At 41.6% G+C, this 20444-nt stretch overlaps 1 protein-coding gene across 1 annotated transcript in view; it reads left to right on the top strand.

The window, feature by feature from the left end:
* Positions 1-18620, top strand: part of nudt14 (nudix (nucleoside diphosphate linked moiety X)-type motif 14) — a 72668-nt gene extending 54048 nt beyond the window's left edge. The window contains exons 3-5 of the mRNA XM_055872483.1: positions 1314-1378; positions 4231-4486; positions 12651-18620. Of these exons, the coding sequence (XP_055728458.1) occupies positions 1314-1378; positions 4231-4486; positions 12651-12900 (571 nt within the window). The 3' untranslated portion in view covers positions 12901-18620. The remainder of the gene's footprint in view (positions 1-1313; positions 1379-4230; positions 4487-12650) is intronic.
* The last annotated feature ends 1824 nt before the right edge of the window (positions 18621-20444 follow it).

The following is a 20444-nucleotide window of genomic DNA, read 5'->3' as shown; positions in this document are numbered from 1 at the left end:
AGTCTCCAACTTCAGAGATTTTTGCAATTCGTTCCAGTCGCAGGCAGCAGAGAACTGGAAGGAAAGGCGTCCAAATGAGGTTTTGGCTTTAGGGATGATCAGTGAGATACACCTGACTAGCTAAGTTTATAAAATACGATCTTGGTGTGAGAGTTTCATAAGAAAATTTAAAGAAACAGATCGTAATTTTGAGGCACATAGAAAGGAGACATGGGTGCATTCAGGTGCATGTGCCGCTGTGACGTTTCTTCACATTAAACAAAAAGGCTCATTCTGTTCATAACAACCCAGGGTATGATAACCTTTCATTTTGTAACTGTACATCAAACATGGTGATCATAAACGTTGAAAGTGTATATGACATGAGTTTTATGATATGGAATTGTGAAGTGCACATTTGGACTCACGGGTGTTTGGCATCACAGCGCCTCAACATCTCATCTTTCAAAATACATTGAGTCCTCTTCATTTACAGCATTTCCCTGACTCGGACAACAAGAAATTTGCTAAAGTTGCCCAATTACCGGGAGGGATTGGGGTAACTTCTTGTTGCGCATGGTGCTCAAGTTTAGAACGGCTGTCAGTCAAAACCCATAGAGCGCTGTGAATCGTAGAGACCGAGCTCTGGCTTCATGTATAGGATGTTACTGTACAACCACTACGTTCCAATTTAGGCGCCATTTTCAACACGTATACAGGTAAGAGTGTGAAGGGTTAACACTCAACAGTATCATCAAAATAGCAGGGTTCTTACCTACTTAGAGACTAGAACAACGTAATTCAAGTAGCGAATATTCTTCCCACTTTGTGCCCTCACATGGCTACATTGGGCACATGCAATCGGGGCAGTCTGGGTAGATATGTATTTCGTTGATTTCTGTAAGCAGGAAGTTGTCCCACTGCGTATGATGATGTAATATAGTTAATTTAGTTTATTTAATCAAATCAGTTGTATTTGTCACATGCGCCGAATACAACAGGTGTAGTAGACCTTACAGTAGTGTACAGTGAAACACTGACTTACAAGCCCTTAACCAACAATGCAGTTTTAAGAAAAATAAGTGTTTAAAGTATTTACTAAAATAAACTGAAGTAAAAAAATAAAGAAAAATAACAAAAATAGAAAAATAACAAATGATTAGAGCAACAATAAAATAACAGTATCAATGCTAATACAGGGGGTACCGGTACAGCAACCAATATAATTTTGAATCAATAAACCTTTGTGATTCTCACGTATTCATCCCCGAAACATAATGAGTGAATCAAACTGAATAAATTCGCTCTTTTTCTCTGCTCCCTTTTCTTTCCAGTGTTTCGGTTCTGATCTTCAACACCACCTCGCACTGCTTCGTCTTGGTCAAGCAGTTCCGCCCAGGTAATACCCCCTTTTTTGCTCAAATCATCTTTCATCCACAAGGACAGTTTTTCTTTCTTTCTAAGGACTGGAAATTCACATCCCTTACCATATATTTTTTATTAAGAGAGTGAAGCGGGGCAGGAAAGTAAGGCAGAGAAAGTGTGTTAGAAGGGCGTGGGTCTGATTGGAACCCACCACAACCTTGCTTTATCCCTGTGGGGAAACCCTGCTATTGTCACATTCCAAGCTTCTTACCCAACACCTGTGTATTATGCTGAACTCCCACTTGAGCGTGTCAAGTGCAACAATATGCCCCCTGCCACGTGGCCTGGGATCTGTCTGGCACTGTCGAGTCTTGTCTACTACTGTGAAAAATGCTGATGGACTCTCCACCCGGCTGGTGCACCGCCCCATCAAGGCTTTAAAAGCCATTAGTCATCCCATGGCACGCGGCCCTGTTCCATTCCATCAGCTAACGCCTACCTTCATCTCCCGCCACCCCTGTGGTATTCACCAGGGTTGGGGGCGATTTCTTTGTGAATGTAAATGGAATTGTAATGGAATTTAACCCAACCCTGGTGTGGACCGATGAGGGGGGAAAACAGGCGGTTAATTATATATTATTTTCGGCTGCTTGTGGTAGGCTGTGGGGAATTCCCCATATTATGTAGAAGGATTGGGTGCTTACATGTATCCCGTCCTCTTAGATCTGCAAACCCTGAAGAGTTTGTGTCAAAGGGTAGGGGATAGGGACCAAAATGGAATGGGGCCCATATCTCACCCGCTTAACTGATTCTAGGGAAGGTTGCTAAAGCCATGGCGGTCCCATCAGTAATGTCTTTGGTGCAGGTTACAATGAGATGCAGATCTCATCCGTCTTCCATTTTTGATGTGTCATAAGCGGAGCAGTGCACACACACACGGAGGTCACTCTGACAGCGCTCCAGAGTTCCTTTGTGGAGATGGTTGTCCTACTGGAAGTTACTCCCGTCTCTGCAGCACTCCACCAATCAGGCCTTTATGGTAGATTGGCCCGACAGAAGCCACTTCTCAATAAAATGCACATGACAAACCACTTAGAGTTTGCCGAAAGGCACCTAAAGGACTCTGATCATGAGAAACAAGATTCTCTGGCCAAGATTGAACTCTTTGGCCTGAATGCCAAGTGTCATGTCTGGAGGAAACCAGGCACCTCTCATCTGGCCAATACCATACCTACGGTGAAGCATGGTGGTGACAGCATCATGCTGGGGGATGTTTTTCAGCGGCAGGGACTGGGAGACTAGTCAGGATCAAGGGAAAGATGAACAGAGCAATGTAAAAAGAGATCATTGATGAAAACCTGCTCAGGACCTCAGACTGGGGCGAAGGTTCACCTTTCAACAGGACAACAACCCTAAGCACACAGACAAGACAACGCAGGATTGGCTTCGGGACAAGTCTCTGCATGTCCTTAAGTGGCCAAGCCAGAGCCCAGACTTAAATCCGTTCGAACATCTCTGGAGAGATCTGAAAATAGCTGTGCAGCGACACTCCCCATCCAACCTGACAGAGCTTGAGAGGATCTTCAGAGAAGAATGGGAGAAACTCCCCAAATGTAGGTGTGCCAAGCTTGTAGCATCGTACCCAAGAAAACTCGAGGATGTAATCGTGCTTCAACAAAATACTGAGTAAAGAGTCTGAATACTTATGTAAATGTGCTATTTTAGTTATTTATATTTTATAAATTTGAACAAATTTCTAAAAATCTATTTTTGCTTTGTTATTATGGGGTATTAAAAAAAAAAAAAATTAGAATAAGGCTGTAACATAACAAAAGGTTATGGGGTCTGAATGCTTTTCGAATGCACTGTATGTATAGGTTGCATTTTAATACTGCTACAGTGCAGTATTCTTGATTATTATTATTTTTTTTAATTACATTTGAATTGCTTGACATTTGACTGCATTGTTAGGAGCTTGCAACGTAAGCATTTCGCTGCACTGTCATAACACCTGCTAAACTGTGTACGCGACCAGAAGACTTTGATTTGATTTTATCTTCCAGTTTAATTTCATACAAACACACCTCATGTCTGCACTCTATGAAAAAGCACTGGATGCATTTGTTTACTCCAGCTCACCTCTGAACACAATGCTTCCTTGTGTAATAGTGCCCAAAAGGCCCCCGTTACTATGCGAGGCAGGGAACGTCCTTTGTTCGCCGCTAAGGCGCTGGGGACAGTGCGCTCCACAGAATGGAAGGAAGGCCTCGCATTGAATGTCTGTGTCTCAAATGACAACCTATTCCCTGTATTGTGCACTACTTAGGGCTCTGGTCAAAGTAGTGCACTATGAAGGGAATAGGGTGCCATTTGGGATGCATTTAGGTACTTTTTTCCCATTTGCTTGAGAAACAATGTGTCTAAAAAGGTCAGCCTTTGTTTGGAGGCCATTGTGAGGCGACAAAATCGCTCACAGGCGTTTTTGGTCGAAAGCTGATTTGTTTGAATAAAGTAAATGTGTCACCCTATTTTTATCGCACTCTTATTATGGTTTTTCCTTCCACCAGTAAGTTTTTTTTAATGAGTTTAGGGGTTATGCTTTTCATGATTTTATAGGGGTAGGATTTTACTAGACATGCAGTTCACAGAAACAACGTTTCAGACAATTATTATATCTCAATTGTGGCCTATTTGAAGGATTAAAACGTAGACTTTGATATGAACGTACTATCACAGTCTCAATTGTCAAGAAGTGAAAGGAACGATACATCACTGAGAAAAAGGTATATAGGCCTCCCAAGTCGCTGTCACTATACTGTAACATCTGTTGCTGTCTAGCTCTACCCTCTCACTCTCTCCACCCACTCTCCCTCTCTCCTCCTGCAGCTGTGTACATGTGCGAGTGGGAGAGGACCAAGCCCAAGGCACCTGACTCGGGCGAGCAGGCGACGGAGGAGAAAGAGGGGGCTGCGGTCGGGGGCGGGGAGACGCCCCCAGGCTCAGTGGGGATGACCTACGAGCTATGCGCGGGCCTGGTGGACAAGGCTGACCTGTCGCTGGAAGAGATCGCCAGGCAGGAGGTGCTGGAGGAGTGCGGCTACGACGTGCCAGTCGCCAAGCTGCGGAGGATCACCTCGTACAGGTGTGTGTGTACCTATGGCTTCGAGGTGAAGTTTCCCCTAGGTACACATCTAGGATCAGCTTCCACTCCCCTAATCTTAACCTTAAAAACTTTAGGGATCAAATCCCGTTAACGGGATCGATTTGACAACATCCGGTGAAATGGCAGAGCGCCAAATTCAAATTAAGTTATTCGAAATATTTCACTTTCATACAATCACAAGTGCAATACACCAAATTAAAGCTTTACTTCTTGTTAATCCAGCCAACGTGTCAGATTTCAAAAAGGCTTTACGGCGAAAGCAAACCATGCTATTATCTGAAGACAGCACCCCATCAAACAAACAGACAATCATATTTCATCCCGCCAGGCGTGACACAAAACTCAGAAATAAAGATATAATTCATGCCTTACCTTTGAAGAGCTTCTTCTGTTGGCACTCCAATATGTCCCATAAACATCACAAATGGTCCTTTTGTTCGATTAATTCCATCGTTATATCTCCAAAATGTCAATTTATTTGGCGCGTTTGATCCAGTTCCAACTCGCGCAACATGACTACAAAATATCTAATAAGTTACCTGTAATCTTTGTCCAAACATTTCAAACAAATTTCCTAATACAACTTTAAGTATTTTTTTACGTAAAATAATCGATAAAATTTAAGACGGGATAAACTGCGTTTAATAGCGGATAAAAACAAAGTGGAGCGAGCTTTCAGGTCGCGCGCCCCAACCACAACAGTACACTAGACTCGACCCTCAGTCTGAACAGCCCTACTTCTTCATTACACAAAGGACAAACATCAACCAATTTCTAAAGACTGTTGACATCGTTGAAGCGATAGGAACTGCAAGCAAGTGCCTTAGAAATCTAGATCCACATAGAAAACCCATTTGAAAACACTGTCACCTCAACAAAAATCCTCAATGGTTTGTCCTCGGGGTTTCGCCTGCCAAATAAGTTCTGTAATACTTACAGACATCATTCAAACCGTTTTACAAACTTCAGTGTGTTTTCTATCCAAATCTACTAATAATATGCATATCCTAGCTTCTGGGCCTGAGTAGCAGGCAGTTTACTTTGGGCACGCTTTTCATCCAGACGTGAAAATACCGCCCCCTAGCCTAGAGAGGTTAACCGTTAGTGAGGAAAATGCAAAACTGAGCCAAGATCAGCGTCTATTGCCGTGTTCATCCTACACAGTGTGGCTCAACACACCCATTACTTCATACAGGCGCATACAAGCAGACACACATATGCATACGAGCATGCGCATTCCAATAGACATTGTGCGGCTATGCAACATACAGTTGAAGTCGGAAGTTTACATACGCTTAGGTTGGAGTCATTTAAAACTCGTTTTTCAACCACTTCACAAATTTCTTGTTAACAAACTATAGTTTTGGCAAGTCGGTTAGGACATCTACTTTGTGCATGACACAAGTCATTTTTACAACAATTGTTTACAGATTATTTCACTTAAAATTCACTATCACAATTCCAGTTGATCAGACGTTTACATACACTAAGTTGACTGTGCCTTTAAACAGCTTGGAAAATTCCAGAAAATTATGTAATGGCTTTAGAAATTTGATAGGCTAACTGACATAATTTGAGTCAATTGGAGGTGTTCCTGTGGATGTATTTCAAGACCTACCTTTAAACTCAGTGCCTCTCTGCTTGACATCATGGGAAAATCAAAAGAAATCAGGCAAGACCTCAGTTTTTTTTTTGTAGACCTTCAAGTCTGGTTCATCCTTGGGAGCAATTTCTAAATGCCTGAAGGTACCACGTTCATCTGTACAAACAATAGTACGCGAGTATAAACACCATGGGACCAGGCAGCCGTCATACTGCTCAGGAAGGAGATGCGTTCTGTCTCCTAGAGATGAATGTACCATGGTACGAAAAAGTGCAAATTAATCCCAGAACAACAACAAAGGACCTTGTGAAGATGCTAGAGGAAATGGGTACAAAAGTATCTATATCCACAGTAAAACAAGTCCTATATCGACATATCCTGAAAGGCTGCTCAGCAAGGAAGAAACCACTGCTCCAAAACCGCCATAAAGCCAGACTCCGGTTTACAACTGCACATGGGAACAAAGATTATACATTTTGGAGAAATGTCCTCTGGTCTGATGAAACAAAAATATAACTGTTTGGCCATAATGACCATCGTTATGTTTGGAGGAAAAAGGGGGAGGCTTGCAAGCCAAAGACCACCATCCCAACCGTGAAGCATGGGGGTGGCAGCATCATCTTGTGGGGGTGCTTTGCTGCAGGAGGGACTGGTGCACTTCACAAAATAGATGGCACCATAAGTAAGGCCAAAATTCACCCAACTTATTGTGGGAAGCTACAAATGTTTAATTTTGTTGTTATTATAAGGTTGGTTGCAACTGGAAAATCGTTGTGAAAATCTGTTGCAGCTCACTCAAGTCGACTACAAAAACCACAATGCTCTCTAAGGGCTGGCTGGCTAGATAAGTAGCTAGCAAACGTAGCTACACACAATAATGCTAAAGTCAATATCATCATGTGAAGTAGCTAGTTAGCTGTACAACCACCTAACAAACTGCACTATCAATTTAGGAGTCTACAATCTCGCCATGTTCAACCTGCAGATTGTGTGCTTCTCAAAGTTGAGTCTGACATTTGCAACGGCACCATGCATTTTGCACCCTGGACTGAAGAGGCAGACAAATAGGAGAAATGTGGTAGACCTTCTGTTAAATTACAAATTTCTCGAGGTAGAAATATTGCAGAAATATGATCAATGGCTCATTCAAGAGCCGACAACCTCCTGCGTTATGACATTGGCCAGAAACCTGACATGTACAGTATGATAGTAGTTTTCACAATCTAAGAGTAATCTTCCTATTAACTTCCGGTATAGTGAGAGTGGCTTCATCACAATGCTATGTCAGACCGGTTGTATTTCTGCCTGCGTGAACGGCAAGAGCTCAGATACACATGAAACATGAAATGACCCCGGGAATCTATTGAACATCTCCTGAGATGCCCACAAATTATATAACATTCAAAATCTTTCTTTTACTTGAGCGAAGGCACCCCTTCTGATATGACCAAAGGACCCTCAGTAACCCTTTAAACTCGTGGGAATTGGCCTATGAAAAATGCATACGCATGGTAGCAATTGAAAAGGAACAGTTTGGAGGTGGAGAAGTTATTAGACCAAGGTTGAGGACACTGCTGTTCACCTGATATAAGACTGAATCCATTGCACTTTAGATTTTGTGTGCATTTTATATTCTGTACTTTTCACTGTATTTGTTGATAACGAAATCTGAAAATACTCTTGATACATTCAGTAACATGATAAGAATATTCCTGAAGAATGTGGAGTAGATGCAACATAAGACCAAGGACTAACTGAGGCCTTCAAGTGGCCACACACCTCTCCAAAGTGTGCACAGTTCCTTTTATGATTTCAACTATAAGATGCTCTTTTGAGCATTCCTAGCTGTGCTGTTGAGGGACTTGTAGTTGTTTTGTTTGAAACGCAGCCCTCCATCCCCGTCATCACACCACACCATTATTATCAGTAGGGCATAATTTGAATGCTTGTTCTTTTTCCAACATGACTAGCTCAGTTATAAAATACCATCGTAGTGTTAGGCTTTCACAGGGCAATTCAGAGAAACAGATTGTAATTTTGGTGTGCGTAGATAGGAGTCATGCATGCATCCAGATGTTCCGTGGCAAATGTTCTTCACAATCGACAAATATGTGACTAACTGAAGCTCAATCTTGGGTAAGGGCGCATTCACACTGGCGACGCATTCACACTGGCGACGCAGTCGCATGTAGAGCTGACGGAGGAGTATGTGCTATGTGTAGTTTGATGTGCGTTTAGCGCAATCTCATGCAAGCAAGACCCTACCCCTTCACCACTCCAACGCACCTTCCCATTTAAGTACATTGAGTTGGCGCTGTCATTTTACCCTGCGTTGCTCGTTGTGAACGCACCCTAACAATTCACTGGCACCACCCCGGCTTAAGCACCTCGATCCAATCAACTGAGCCATGGGGTGAGGAACCTTGGTCAGTTGGTAACACTCTTGGCTCCATGCACGTGTGGCTCCCCGCTGGAGACAATGTTCAATCCCTGTGTGCTCCCTTCGGACTGTCTCTCCTCTCCCATCTCCCACTTAGTTTCACATGTATCTGTCAATAAAGCACTTAAAATACGTTAAGAGAGTGACTCTTCACCACCCCCCCCAAACAAAGCGGAACGACGGGAACCTTGGTGTTCACATCAAGTTTAAAGGACAGACAAGCGTTCTCCTTGATATTTGCATGAGCATTTGCTTGCATTTCCCTGTCCACCCACGAACCTATGGCAAAATAACCTGCTGAAGTCCCATCTGCATCTGTAACATAGCTTTTCTACGTCAATAACAATGGTGTTCGTTTACACTTATCTCCTTCCACTTCGCTGTTGTCTATCGCGGTACAAGTGGTGACTCCATGTTGACTCATTTAAAGGAGCAGTCCAGTGAAATGTGATTTTCCTGTTTTTGTATGAGGTCGAAATTAACAATGAAATAGTGAAAATTCTGAGAATGCCCTTTTAGTGTAAGCTTTAATTATACTTTTTTTTGGCCCACAGCATGACAATCTGATCTGATTATTCTGAACAATGACCAGTCATCTTTTATTTGCATATGTATCCTCCTACTTTGAAAGGGTACACATGGTACTCTCTAGAGCAGGGGTGTTCAATTCCAGTCCTCGAGGGCCTGATTGGTGTCAGTTTTGCCCCAGCTAGCACAGCTGACTCCAATAATCACCTAATCATGATCTTCAATGCAATTTGATTAATCAGCTGTGTTTGCTAGGGTGGAGAAAGTGTGACACCAATCAGGCCCTCGGGGTTGCCCAGTCCTGCTCTAGAGTCTAGACCAGGGGTATTCAACTCTTACCCTACGAGGTCCGGAGCCTGCTGGTTTAAAAAAAATTCTACCTGATAATTAATTGCACCCACCTAGTGTACCCTGTGGAACTGGCTTCATGGTCCAGAGTTGAGTTTGAGGGGTCTAGATGATCCTGTCTGCCAATCAGGGCTGGGTATGTAAGTGTATAAAAATTTGTATCAACACGCCCAAATCAAATTCTATTTGTCACATGCGCCGAATACAACGGGTGTAGTAGACCTTACAGTGAAATGCTTACTTACAAGCCCCTAACCAACAATGAAGTTTTAAGAAAAATATCAACAAAAAAACAAACAAGTAAATGGCAAAAGGAGGGTCATGGAAAAATGATAACTATATTTGGAGTTATTTTCATTAAATACACACACTGCTCTATTAGACATACAGTGATGATTTTAAAAATACAATTAAAAAGACTGCATTGGGCCTTAATAAAATAGTTTTTTGTAGCGCGCTTTTCATTAACACAGACATTTACAACACACTGTACATTAGCACCAACCTTAACCAGCTATTTGACCTTAACTGCATGTTTGAGCCATCACCAGCTTGTTCATAAAGTGATATAAAGCTTAGTTTATTTTTTTAAATCCACTCAGTTGTATTGTTTGAATGGTAGTGTTGTAGTTTCATTTATTCATGTAGGTAAGACTAACAGGAAAAGGAGATGGTAAACCAGAGCCTTTGGAGTACCAACTATCCATCCATCATGATTTCCAAAGATGGTTTCAAACAATTACAAACGGCGGTCTGTACTCTGACACTGTAGAACACGGCAACGGAAAACAGCTGAGATACGTAGCCGCTCCTCCCTCCCTACCTATGTTCCCCCACCTGGAGAGTGAAGACTTCCGTTCTCCAAACATGCCTTTGATTTGACCCCACCAGCTCCACGACTTGTGGCGGTGTGTTTATCGGCATTGTTATGTGTAGGTTTCTTCCCGTCTTATTAGATGGGTATCGTCTTAACCCCCATGGCTAACCCCATGGCCCCCTATGAGGGAGTGCCTGACAAAAGTACTTAGCTTGAAACACTGTGCTCTGGGTGCTTCCGTGGTGACAGGCGCCCACAGGCCCCAGCCCCTTTGGGTGCACGACTGGCTAACAATGGATGTTTGAATTCTTCCATAGTGGCAAAACAAGAGCCAGACAAACGAATGTTGTCTGTGTGTGAGGTCTCAGCCGTAAGCTGGGACAATTGATTCCAGAGTAGTAAAATTTAAATTAAATTTGTAACACTTCTTTTTGTAACACTGCTTTAATAAATATTTTACCCTATTTTATTCCAAGGATGTGATTTTTCTTGCTATGCTGACACCATTCTCTGTTTATGCGTTATGGAGATTGAATTACCCCTAAACCAGTATAATATTGTTTCCTGTGCCATCCTGATCACATTCAGGTTGAATGTTTGTCAAGGTTAAAAGGGTTCAATGGTCTGCACACCTATATGTGAGCTTATGTAATAAAATAAAAAAATACATTTTACAAATTTCAGTTCCAGAGCTTTGTAATGGTATATCTATATAATACATGACAATTGGTGTACCATTGGGAAGCTATGCTGCGTTGAAAGTTTATACACTTGTAAACCCAGTTTTGAGGAAAAGCCCTTAGAAGATGTTTGCGGTGTTTTCACACTTGCTAGAGAGCTCTTCTTTGTTTACACCCATTTAGCATCGTTCACACCTTTAAGAAAACACTTTGAAGTTTGTATAAATGTTAAAATAATATAGGAGAATATAACACGATATGGTAGGAGAAAATACAAAGAAAAACCAACAAGAATTTTTTTGGGGAGAGAGACTATCTTCTTTAGAATGGCAAGTATAAAGACCCTCGCTTGAAAAACAAGAAAAAGGCGTTAATAGTGCTGTTTGCCCATCTTGACGCCGTAGCCAGTATACACTTCCTCAAAATTGTCAGAATTAATAAGGGAACTCAAGAAGTCTGTCATTATTTTTTACGTTTTTGCCGAGGTGGTCTTGGTTGCAACATTTTAAATCTAACTAAGATATTTGGTGCACTATTTCTCCAGTGAGAAAATGTGCATGAAAACAAGAATGACAACAAACACTTCATTGAAGAATCCCTACTGTTGACCAACCACTGACGAAGGGGCGTAGACTTCTGCTTCCGAACTTCGGGTTGCCTAGAGGAGAAATGTTGTGTGCGCGAACAGCTGGGGGAAAATAGACTAAAACAAACAAAGATGTCGTCATATATGCACAAACCGTTTCGGATGGTAAGCATACGGATGGATGCCTTTAGTCCACCCATCTTTTTAAGAATGCACATGTAAAACATGTGACTGTCTATGACTATATGCTAAACAGAGGAAGAGTGAGGTAGTGTAGAAAACAACCAAAATATTTCCAGATTTAAAGTAGTAGCCTACAATAAGGAATAACTCCATGTAAAAAATACACTTTATATAGTCCTTAGCCTTTAACCTGACTTTGGTGCAGGTCATGTTTTTCTTCACATTATTGTCTCTGGTAAACACACTGTATATGAAATGAAAATGTTTATTTGTTCGCATGACCAGGATACAGCAGGTGTAAACGGTACAGTGAAATGCTTACTTCCTCAACAGCGCAGTAGCAATATAAAACATGTAAATGGTGTCAATATAAAAAAAAAAATGGGGGGAAAGTGTCAATGCCAGTAGAGCGACAGAAGCCTGTGACATGTGGAGTTATAGACATGACCGACAAATCATGTCCATCCCTGCCATTCTCAGCCAATCATGGCTAGCCAGGAAGGACCCTGTCTTTCTCCCTATATAGCGCAGCGCTTTCTCCTTGGTTAAACTAGGCTATTATAATTTAACGTTCATATTTACGGATCCCATACTAGTTTGTAATTAAGGGACATGGCATATCTGCAACAACACCCCTGGATTCAATGCAATGCTTACAACTTGTCTAATCGTCTCTGCTAAGTGAAATGTTGATTTCTTTGTAAATCAGACCATGATCAAACTACCAGTTATCAAACTAAGACTGGGGGGGAAAGTATGCGAAGTAGGAACTAGCATAGTAGGGGTCATTTTTATACAGCCGTGGTGAGAAGAAACAATTAGTTGTAGGGTTATTGCTGTCGGAAGAGCTAGTGACCTAGCTGTGCATGCTTCTCTGTTTCGCATTGCTGTGTGAAATGCTAACCTGGTGCAAATAGACTTACGGTCCTTTGACCGTGTGTGTAACCTCTCTCTGCAGGTCCGGTGTAGGCGTGACGGGTGCCAAGCAGACCATGTTCTACGCCGAGGTGTCGGACGAGAACTGTGTGGGTGAGGGCGGCGGCGAGCCACAGGAGGGCGAGCTGATCGAGGTGGTCAAGGTGCCCCTCCACGAGGCCATGACCTTTGCCTATGATGAGAGCATCCCCAAGACCATGGGCGTCATCTTCAGTTTCATCTGGTTCCACAACAACATGTCGCCCAAGTACAAGATCTCCACCAACGTTTAACCCACCCAACACCTGTCCCCGTCCCTGCCCCCTTCAGCCTGAGGTGGAAGTTGCAGTTAACCACAGATCTGGGATCAATGACCCTAACCCCTAAGCCTAATCTATACAATTAGGGGGATGGAGAGAAAAATCTGACCCTTTGTCAGTGGTTAGGGACAACTTCAATCTACTCCCAATCCCTTCGCCTTTGCCCATATCCATATATGTTGGCCCCAGGGCGACCGTTTTTTCTTGTTACTAACTGTTATTTTTCAGAGGTTTGTCTCATTCTTTTTATTTTTACTTGGTCTTTACTACTTTTCCTCTAAAACTTGCCATATGCTGATGGCCAGCAGCACTTTTCGTTGTTAGTTTTCACTGTAAATGTATTACCTTTTCCTCACTGAGAGGTCCAGGGTGCAATCTCACGAAGATGGCTACATGGTAGCGCTCTCGTTCGGAGCTGCTCGTCTACCGTTGATTGGATCATGTTCCAGGAATGCAAAAATGTTGTTGCTTAGTCAGTGCCAGGGCTTATTACATACGATGGCCGTTGCTGAGTCTGTTTGATTACTGCAGCTGGTCCAGGCGCGCCTTGCTTACTTTCTTCACGATCTACTCAGCCTCGAAGCCAGTGTTTCCCAGTCTTGGAGTGGTGCCGATTTTATCCCAGCCCAGCACTAACATACCTGATTCCACTAATTATTATGGCTTGATGGTCAGTTGGGTTATTGCTGGGCTAAAACACAAATCTGCTCACCTTTTGGATCCACCAGGACCGGGATTGGGAAACACTTCTCTAAGCAATACTTGAGAGCTGGTAGTTTGATCATGGTCTGATTTTAAAACAAACCAACATTTCAGTTAGCAGAGGCGATTAGATAAGTTGTAAGCATTGCATTGAATCCAGGGGTGTCACTACTGTGTGCTCCTACGAGGTCACATTAAATTGTACGTTCGATAGAGGCTTCTTTTAACTACCACGGGAATATGACCTACCTCTACACTGGGGAGATTTATTACAGCAACTAATGTTGTCACTATACCAGCACCATAGTACTCAGTATCACAATACTCGAAAGTATTGTAATATCCTGATACTTCTGAGTATCATGATACTGAGCATTTTGATAACACTAGTAACCACTATATTATTAATTGTGAGAACCCTCTGGTGGACAATTGCTCTCACAATTATACGTGCGTGTTAGCAGGAAGGCTTCACCGATATTGCCCGAGATCAAGAGCGTTATGTATATCTCAGACATTGTTTTTGAGCAGGGTCAATGGGAGTTTTGTTTTAGGAAACTGAAAACCTAGCTTGTAACATGTAAGAGGAAGTTTAGCATGCTACTTGACCCAACTTCCTGGAACAGCACCCGGAGCCCTTAGCGCTGTGTTTTGTGATCTCCCTTGTTGTTTTGAACCTGACGGCAGGGGCGGAAGAGTTTTGTTGATACCAGCACCGTCTGTGAGGCTTGAAGTAAAATGGTTGCGCTTTTTAACCTGTGAATCTGAGAGACATGGCCCAACAGTTAGACAGACCCCTCTTTTCCCTATGCCTGTTTTGGCCAGACCTCTTCAAAACACCCCCATTTCCACAGAAATCAACAACAGCAGCTATCCAAGTTTATGGTGGTTTGAAACTAGGGTTGAAAAACAGGTTTTCACAGGTTTTTCAGATATCCCGGTTGGAGGATTCCCTCCTTGATGATTCCCTTCAGTTTTACTGGAAATCCTCCAACCGGGATTTCTGAAAACCCTGAGAATTTTGGGAATGGTTCTGGGATTTGCAACCCTATTTCGGACAGATGGAGCTTAAGACAACAATCAATCTCAAAAGCACTTGCTTAACATCTCAGGTCCAAACGGTTTCCCCCCTTGACGAGGTAACATTCAGGGATCACCATTCTGCACCGTCTTAGCCATAGACTTTTTAACCATTGTGTATGGTGGTGATGTAGTAACATTTCTATATAGTTTTCAAATATTATGACCTGTTGAAGTCCTAAATGGTGAATTGACACATCTTCTCATGAAAAAGCTTTCTTTTAGCAACATATTAGTGTGTGGATTCATGGCTCCTTCCACAATAAGTTGTTAAAAATCAATGAAGCGTTGGCAATATAAGAATCAAAACCAAATAGTTAGCAATTATAATTCAATTTCAGAACGATTTGAAAATATACTATTGGCTTGAAAATAACTATCTTGGCTTCCTAACCGAAGGCTTAACAGCAAGGTCTAGTAGTTGGTAGAATACGGAAACAGCAAGTTCTTAATACATAGTCGTTCACTTGTTTTGGACTTGTACAGCTAGCTACCTAGTTTAACTTTGATCACATTGGGTTAAGCTTTATCTGAATTGGCCTGTAATTGCATTCTGGGTGTCATCATTCCATAGCCACGTAAGTCTTAACGTAGCAGTTGATGTAACATCAAAATATTATACATGAGCTTTGTTTACATTTGTGGAAGACTGGCTCGGTTTCCCAGAGTTGTAAAAGAGGCCAGTTATATTTGGTTAGTGGCAATTCCATGATGACGGGTAACTCAGATTTTTCACTTTCAAATGTATACTTAACAAAAACCTATGATTTCAAAGTTTAACACAACTACTTTAAATAATTTCCACTGAACATTTTACAAAAACACATTCACAGGAAGAACTGTGCAGATACAAATTTTGGTAACCGAGTAAAACTGAGGGAGATTTTACTAATTTTTTTACCAAACTTTAATCTGCAGTTTTTCCTTTTTTTATGTACTGTGTAAATTAATCAAAGCAGTCATTGTGCATAGAGTTGTATGGTTTGTTAAACTTTGATATCAAAGTTTTTGTTTGGCATACATTGTAAAGTGAGAAATCTGAGACTCGGCGTAATTCCGTCACCATGGAATTGCCTTTTATCTGATGTCTTCTCAGACAGAGAACCAGTTTACCACTAGAAAATAATGTATTTCTTTGCCCAGCCAGCTGGTTTGATGGTCCAACTGTTACAAGCCACAGTTTCTTTCGAATGAACAATTAATCTGTAAGGCTCTTACTGCACTGTTACATCAACCATACATTTCCTGACAGATTTGAGATGCAACTAATACACTCTAGTCCACTGCTATGTTCGCCGTGTGAGTAGCACAGCCGTTGTTCAAACTCAATATTTAGTCACAGTAACTCAACCTTGATCCATGTCGGTCAGAACATTCCGGGTGTAGGAAAAGTTGTGGGGAAATCAGAGTAAAGCCCAGGTATATCAAGTTGAAATGAGTGACCTCTCTAATAATGGTGTGTGGATAGATGGAGTATATCAGTAATGATGATGCTGTTAGATAGCAAGGTAAACTGTTAAATAGTTTTAACCAGGCGTGTTTGCCTTACCATAACATTGTAAAGGGGGGGGGGGGGACTTGATCAAAGTCCTATTGACCTCAAAAGGACTTGACTGCGGTCTTCCATAGCCAAGGTGGGCCCTTTCCCCTGAGCATGTAGTTTTCACAAATTATTCTTCCTCTATTTGGAATCATTCGTCAATCAAGTATCAGGATTGCATGGTTTTTGCTGGAATGGCTAGAATTGATTTTAGAGGGGGAAAAAGATGACCCTATACTCATGCTAGTTAGCTAGATAGTTTTACAGTTTATACAAATAGCAGAACAGACACATTTTTCTTTCGCTCTTGAAGGCTTTAACATGTATGAGTTTTGTTCTTCCTTTGCGCCGCTGATTGAATCATGGTAAGTATTTCTAAAGTGAAATTGGGTTAGGCTTCGAAGGCTAAAAGTGTTATCAGGGAACTATTGTAACTTAGTTGTCTTAACCATTACAGTTTCTCCCGTAAAGATGGAGTCCACTGTAGGGGAAACGATGTCCGCCACTGTCCGCTCCATGGACGTTGTTATTGTTTTGTTGCCTAAGTGGAGGTGAGGAGCGTTGCCCCAACGTGGTTTTAAAAAGTGCAGTACATATTCTGATGTTCTATCGTGCGTGCAATGATGTCCGGAGGGGAAAAACAGTGTTCGTTGTTTGCAGTGACTTCTTGTTGTAATATCAAAAACGGACGTGACTGTTTAACCATTAAGGAGTCCAGCTTTAAATCTATAACCCCAGACTTGAACACACTGTCCCCTCTGCCTTTGTTCCTATGAGACAATCTTTTATTTGATGTCTGCCTTCATTCAAATCCAGATGAGTTAGATTTTGGTAGATTCATTGACCATGCATTGTCCCTGCTAAGACAAAATCTTAACTGAGAACTCCACCAAAAGTTGTTGGCGCTTACCTCCTACCTTTTGGATGGTCTTGATTTGTACAGCTGTAACTCATGTGTTTAAGGACTGATACTCTGTATAAGTTTACATAGCAGTACATTGGTGCCTTATGTCATAAGGTATCAAACCCTTTCACTGGCCCAATCTGTAATTTTAACAGCCTAGTCACTTTGTTTGGAAAAGTGAGGGATGGGGCTTCGAAGTAACCCCTCTGAAATTCATAGACTGACCTACAGATGCATGGAGCGACAGTCAGTGAGAGCGACATGATCATTATAGGAAATATTTTGTAGCTATGCATTGTTTACGACAAAGATGATACATCATGGATTAATAAATTGTAGATTTGGGGTTATGATGGAGTAAGACAGTTGTACCAAGTTGGGTACATATCATTAATCGAATTACCATTGAAAGACAGAACATACAGATTGCGCCTTTAACTGAAACCTATAAGCCATCAACAGTTTTTTGGTGAAGAGTCCAAATTTCTTAAAAACATTGCCAGCACTGATGGTCTCTCAATCATGTCAATGCTGGATACTACCATACTAACACCATGCGACGATTATACCTCTATCACCGTGTGGCAAGTAGGCATGTCACGCTGCATCATTGTAGCGCATACAGCATCGATGGACTATGTGAAGAAGAATAAACAACAACAAAAATCTGCATTTCGCGCGTGCTGGCATGCCCGTAAGGCACTAACATATCAAACGTTCCATGAATATCGGAAGTGTCAATTTCGGTGGAGTTCTCTTTGGGATAGAATGCATCTTATATCTCCCTTTCAATACATACTTGTTTGATACCACTTTTTTGGGTACTCTGTCTTGAAATTGCAACTGCAATCTTTTTTTTTTCAACGGTACCTTTCTGAGAGCATGGAATATTGTTTTGTGATAGATGAGAGCAAGACAAAAAATAAATCTATTTTTCATTTTATTTGACAATTTAAATGCTTGACGAGTATTTTCAGTATCCATTACTAGCAACGAGGTTGTGACAATATCAGTTGTTGCTTATGTTCTCAAGAAAGGGAGTTTAAATTGTAATTTCTATTTAACGCCCATGATTTATTTTAGTTTATGCATTTATTGTCGGTTATACTGCAAAGCAATTTGTTCAATTGTGAATTTTTTTTTGTGTCTTACACGGAATTAGTGTTTTCTTTGAATTTATTCTCTGAGAAATTATATCGACAAAGTTAAGTGTCAATGTTTCTTATCAGAGTTTTTCTGCTTTATTTGGAGTGAATTCATTGTGGTCCGTGTTGTTTGAGTAATATTTCATGTTTTATATGTTTAACTTGATTTCGTAATTGTTCTTTTTAAAATATTTCACAATTTCAAAAAACCTACTTATGGCACTTGGTGCAAATATATATATTTAAATATTATATTTTGCATGTGCACTAACTGTTTCATTGAACTGCATTAAGTGTAAATAAAAGAGGGTTGATGCCTAAATCATGTATTTTTTTTCAATTGTCCTTTAATTTCTCTGGCTAACCGTATGAGACCTTCAAGAGAACTCTTTACAACAGTAACATGCAAAATCCCACACAACATCCTTCCACCCGCACCTATCCTTCCACCGTGTATTGCTGAACAGAGAAGCCAGCAAAAGTGAATGACTATGGTATAACATCAGTATGACAAGAGTATATGTTGTAACTAGAGTATGGTAGAGGATGACATGAGTATGGTTATAACATGAGTATGGTAGAAGTATCTCCGATATATTTAAAAAAAATCAACCACGTTCAATGGAACGTTCAATGGAATGTTCAATGGAACAGAATATTCTAAACTTAAGGGTGCATTGGTTGTCCTTGTTTTTTAAATTTAATTATCAATAACCAGAGCACCTTAAATCTACATTTTGCCAATTTACTTTTGTACCCTGTAGCACTTCACAGCCTTCTTTTTGATAAACACAAAAAGGTGTTTGAGTTTTTTGCCCCATTTCCACACCCAAGGAGAAAGAAATGATAGAAGGTCCAGTAGGAGACAAGTGCTCTGATCAGGTGAATTTTCTTTCTCTCACTCCTTGGCTCTTGAACACTCACATAGATTCATACAATACTGAATTGCACGCTGTGTCTCGTGTGGGGGGAGGGGAGGGGGAGGTGTAGTAAAGTGCTCTTGGTCGCTCACATGTCCAATGCTAAATATTTGACACCAGTGGAGTGAAGTGTAATTGTCATGGCAATATTTGTGTTGGTATTTTCTTTTCAAGGTGGAATTGTAATCATTAGACAAAGTCATACATACCCTTTTGAGGAGAGTGGACTCGATTAGGGTGGGGGGGTAGTTCAAGTGAACGCATCAGCTAACCAAGTGCAACCTCTCTGCCCTCACGGCAACTGCACATCACAAGTCTAACAACAACAGTTGGGTCTGGGGTGAGAGGTAGAGATTAGTTATGGTGTAGTAAATGTTGGGCAGTCCTCTCTGGTTCGACAATTACATTGAACTTTATTCCAGTTCTATATTGGGGAAACTAGTGATTTTGATGTTGCTGTATGCAATACAGAGAGAACTCTGCTGCAGCTCCCTGTAATGACCTTTTCTCAGTGGTACAGTGACAAACATTTTGACTATATTAGCCCACACAGCTACAAGGATGCACTTTCATGCTGATATGAAGCCCTCTTCCTAAATATTTGGTCACATGATTCATTTTGTGTATGGTTTCCTAGAAACAAGAGGTGGCTCAACTTACCCCTCTCTCCCCTACTCCACAAACAAAGTCGAAGGCTCTGTCGAATCAATGGAGAAATGTCAGACAGTCACACAAAGTAACGCCAAACCCTGGTCGCACGCTGGCCACCATCCGAGCACGTACCAGAGGGGGGAAAGTTGAAATGCAAGTCCCACTTTAGCCCCTGCTAATAAATTAATAATGACCCTCCCCCAACCTCTTTCTCCCACCATGCACTTTGTGTTGCCGGTGTGGAAAGATAACTACATTGTGGTCCTGACACTTTCATGTTGAAATTGGACACCGGGCCGTAACAGGCCTCCTTACTGTGTTTGTCCCAGATAGGCCATCTGTGGTGGCGGTGGCCATAGCAGGCAGGTTCCCTCCTCATTCTGGGTGAACTTCCAGGTGCAACCAAGCCAGCCTCTTTGAAGCGAAGCGCTGCTTTGTGTCCACCTCTGGAATTATGAGGCTGGGAGGACAAAAGGCATGGCATGGGCGACAACCAATATGATTCCAGCGCACTACACTGTCCACCTGTATGCAAATGAGATACTTGGCCCGGCCAGTGAGGGGAGAAGCAACTG

Source organism: Salvelinus fontinalis, chromosome 20, assembly GCF_029448725.1.
Source record: "Salvelinus fontinalis isolate EN_2023a chromosome 20, ASM2944872v1, whole genome shotgun sequence".
Classification (NCBI taxonomy): Eukaryota; Metazoa; Chordata; class Actinopteri; order Salmoniformes; family Salmonidae; genus Salvelinus; species Salvelinus fontinalis.
This window is presented reverse-complemented; position numbering and strand designations above follow the sequence as displayed.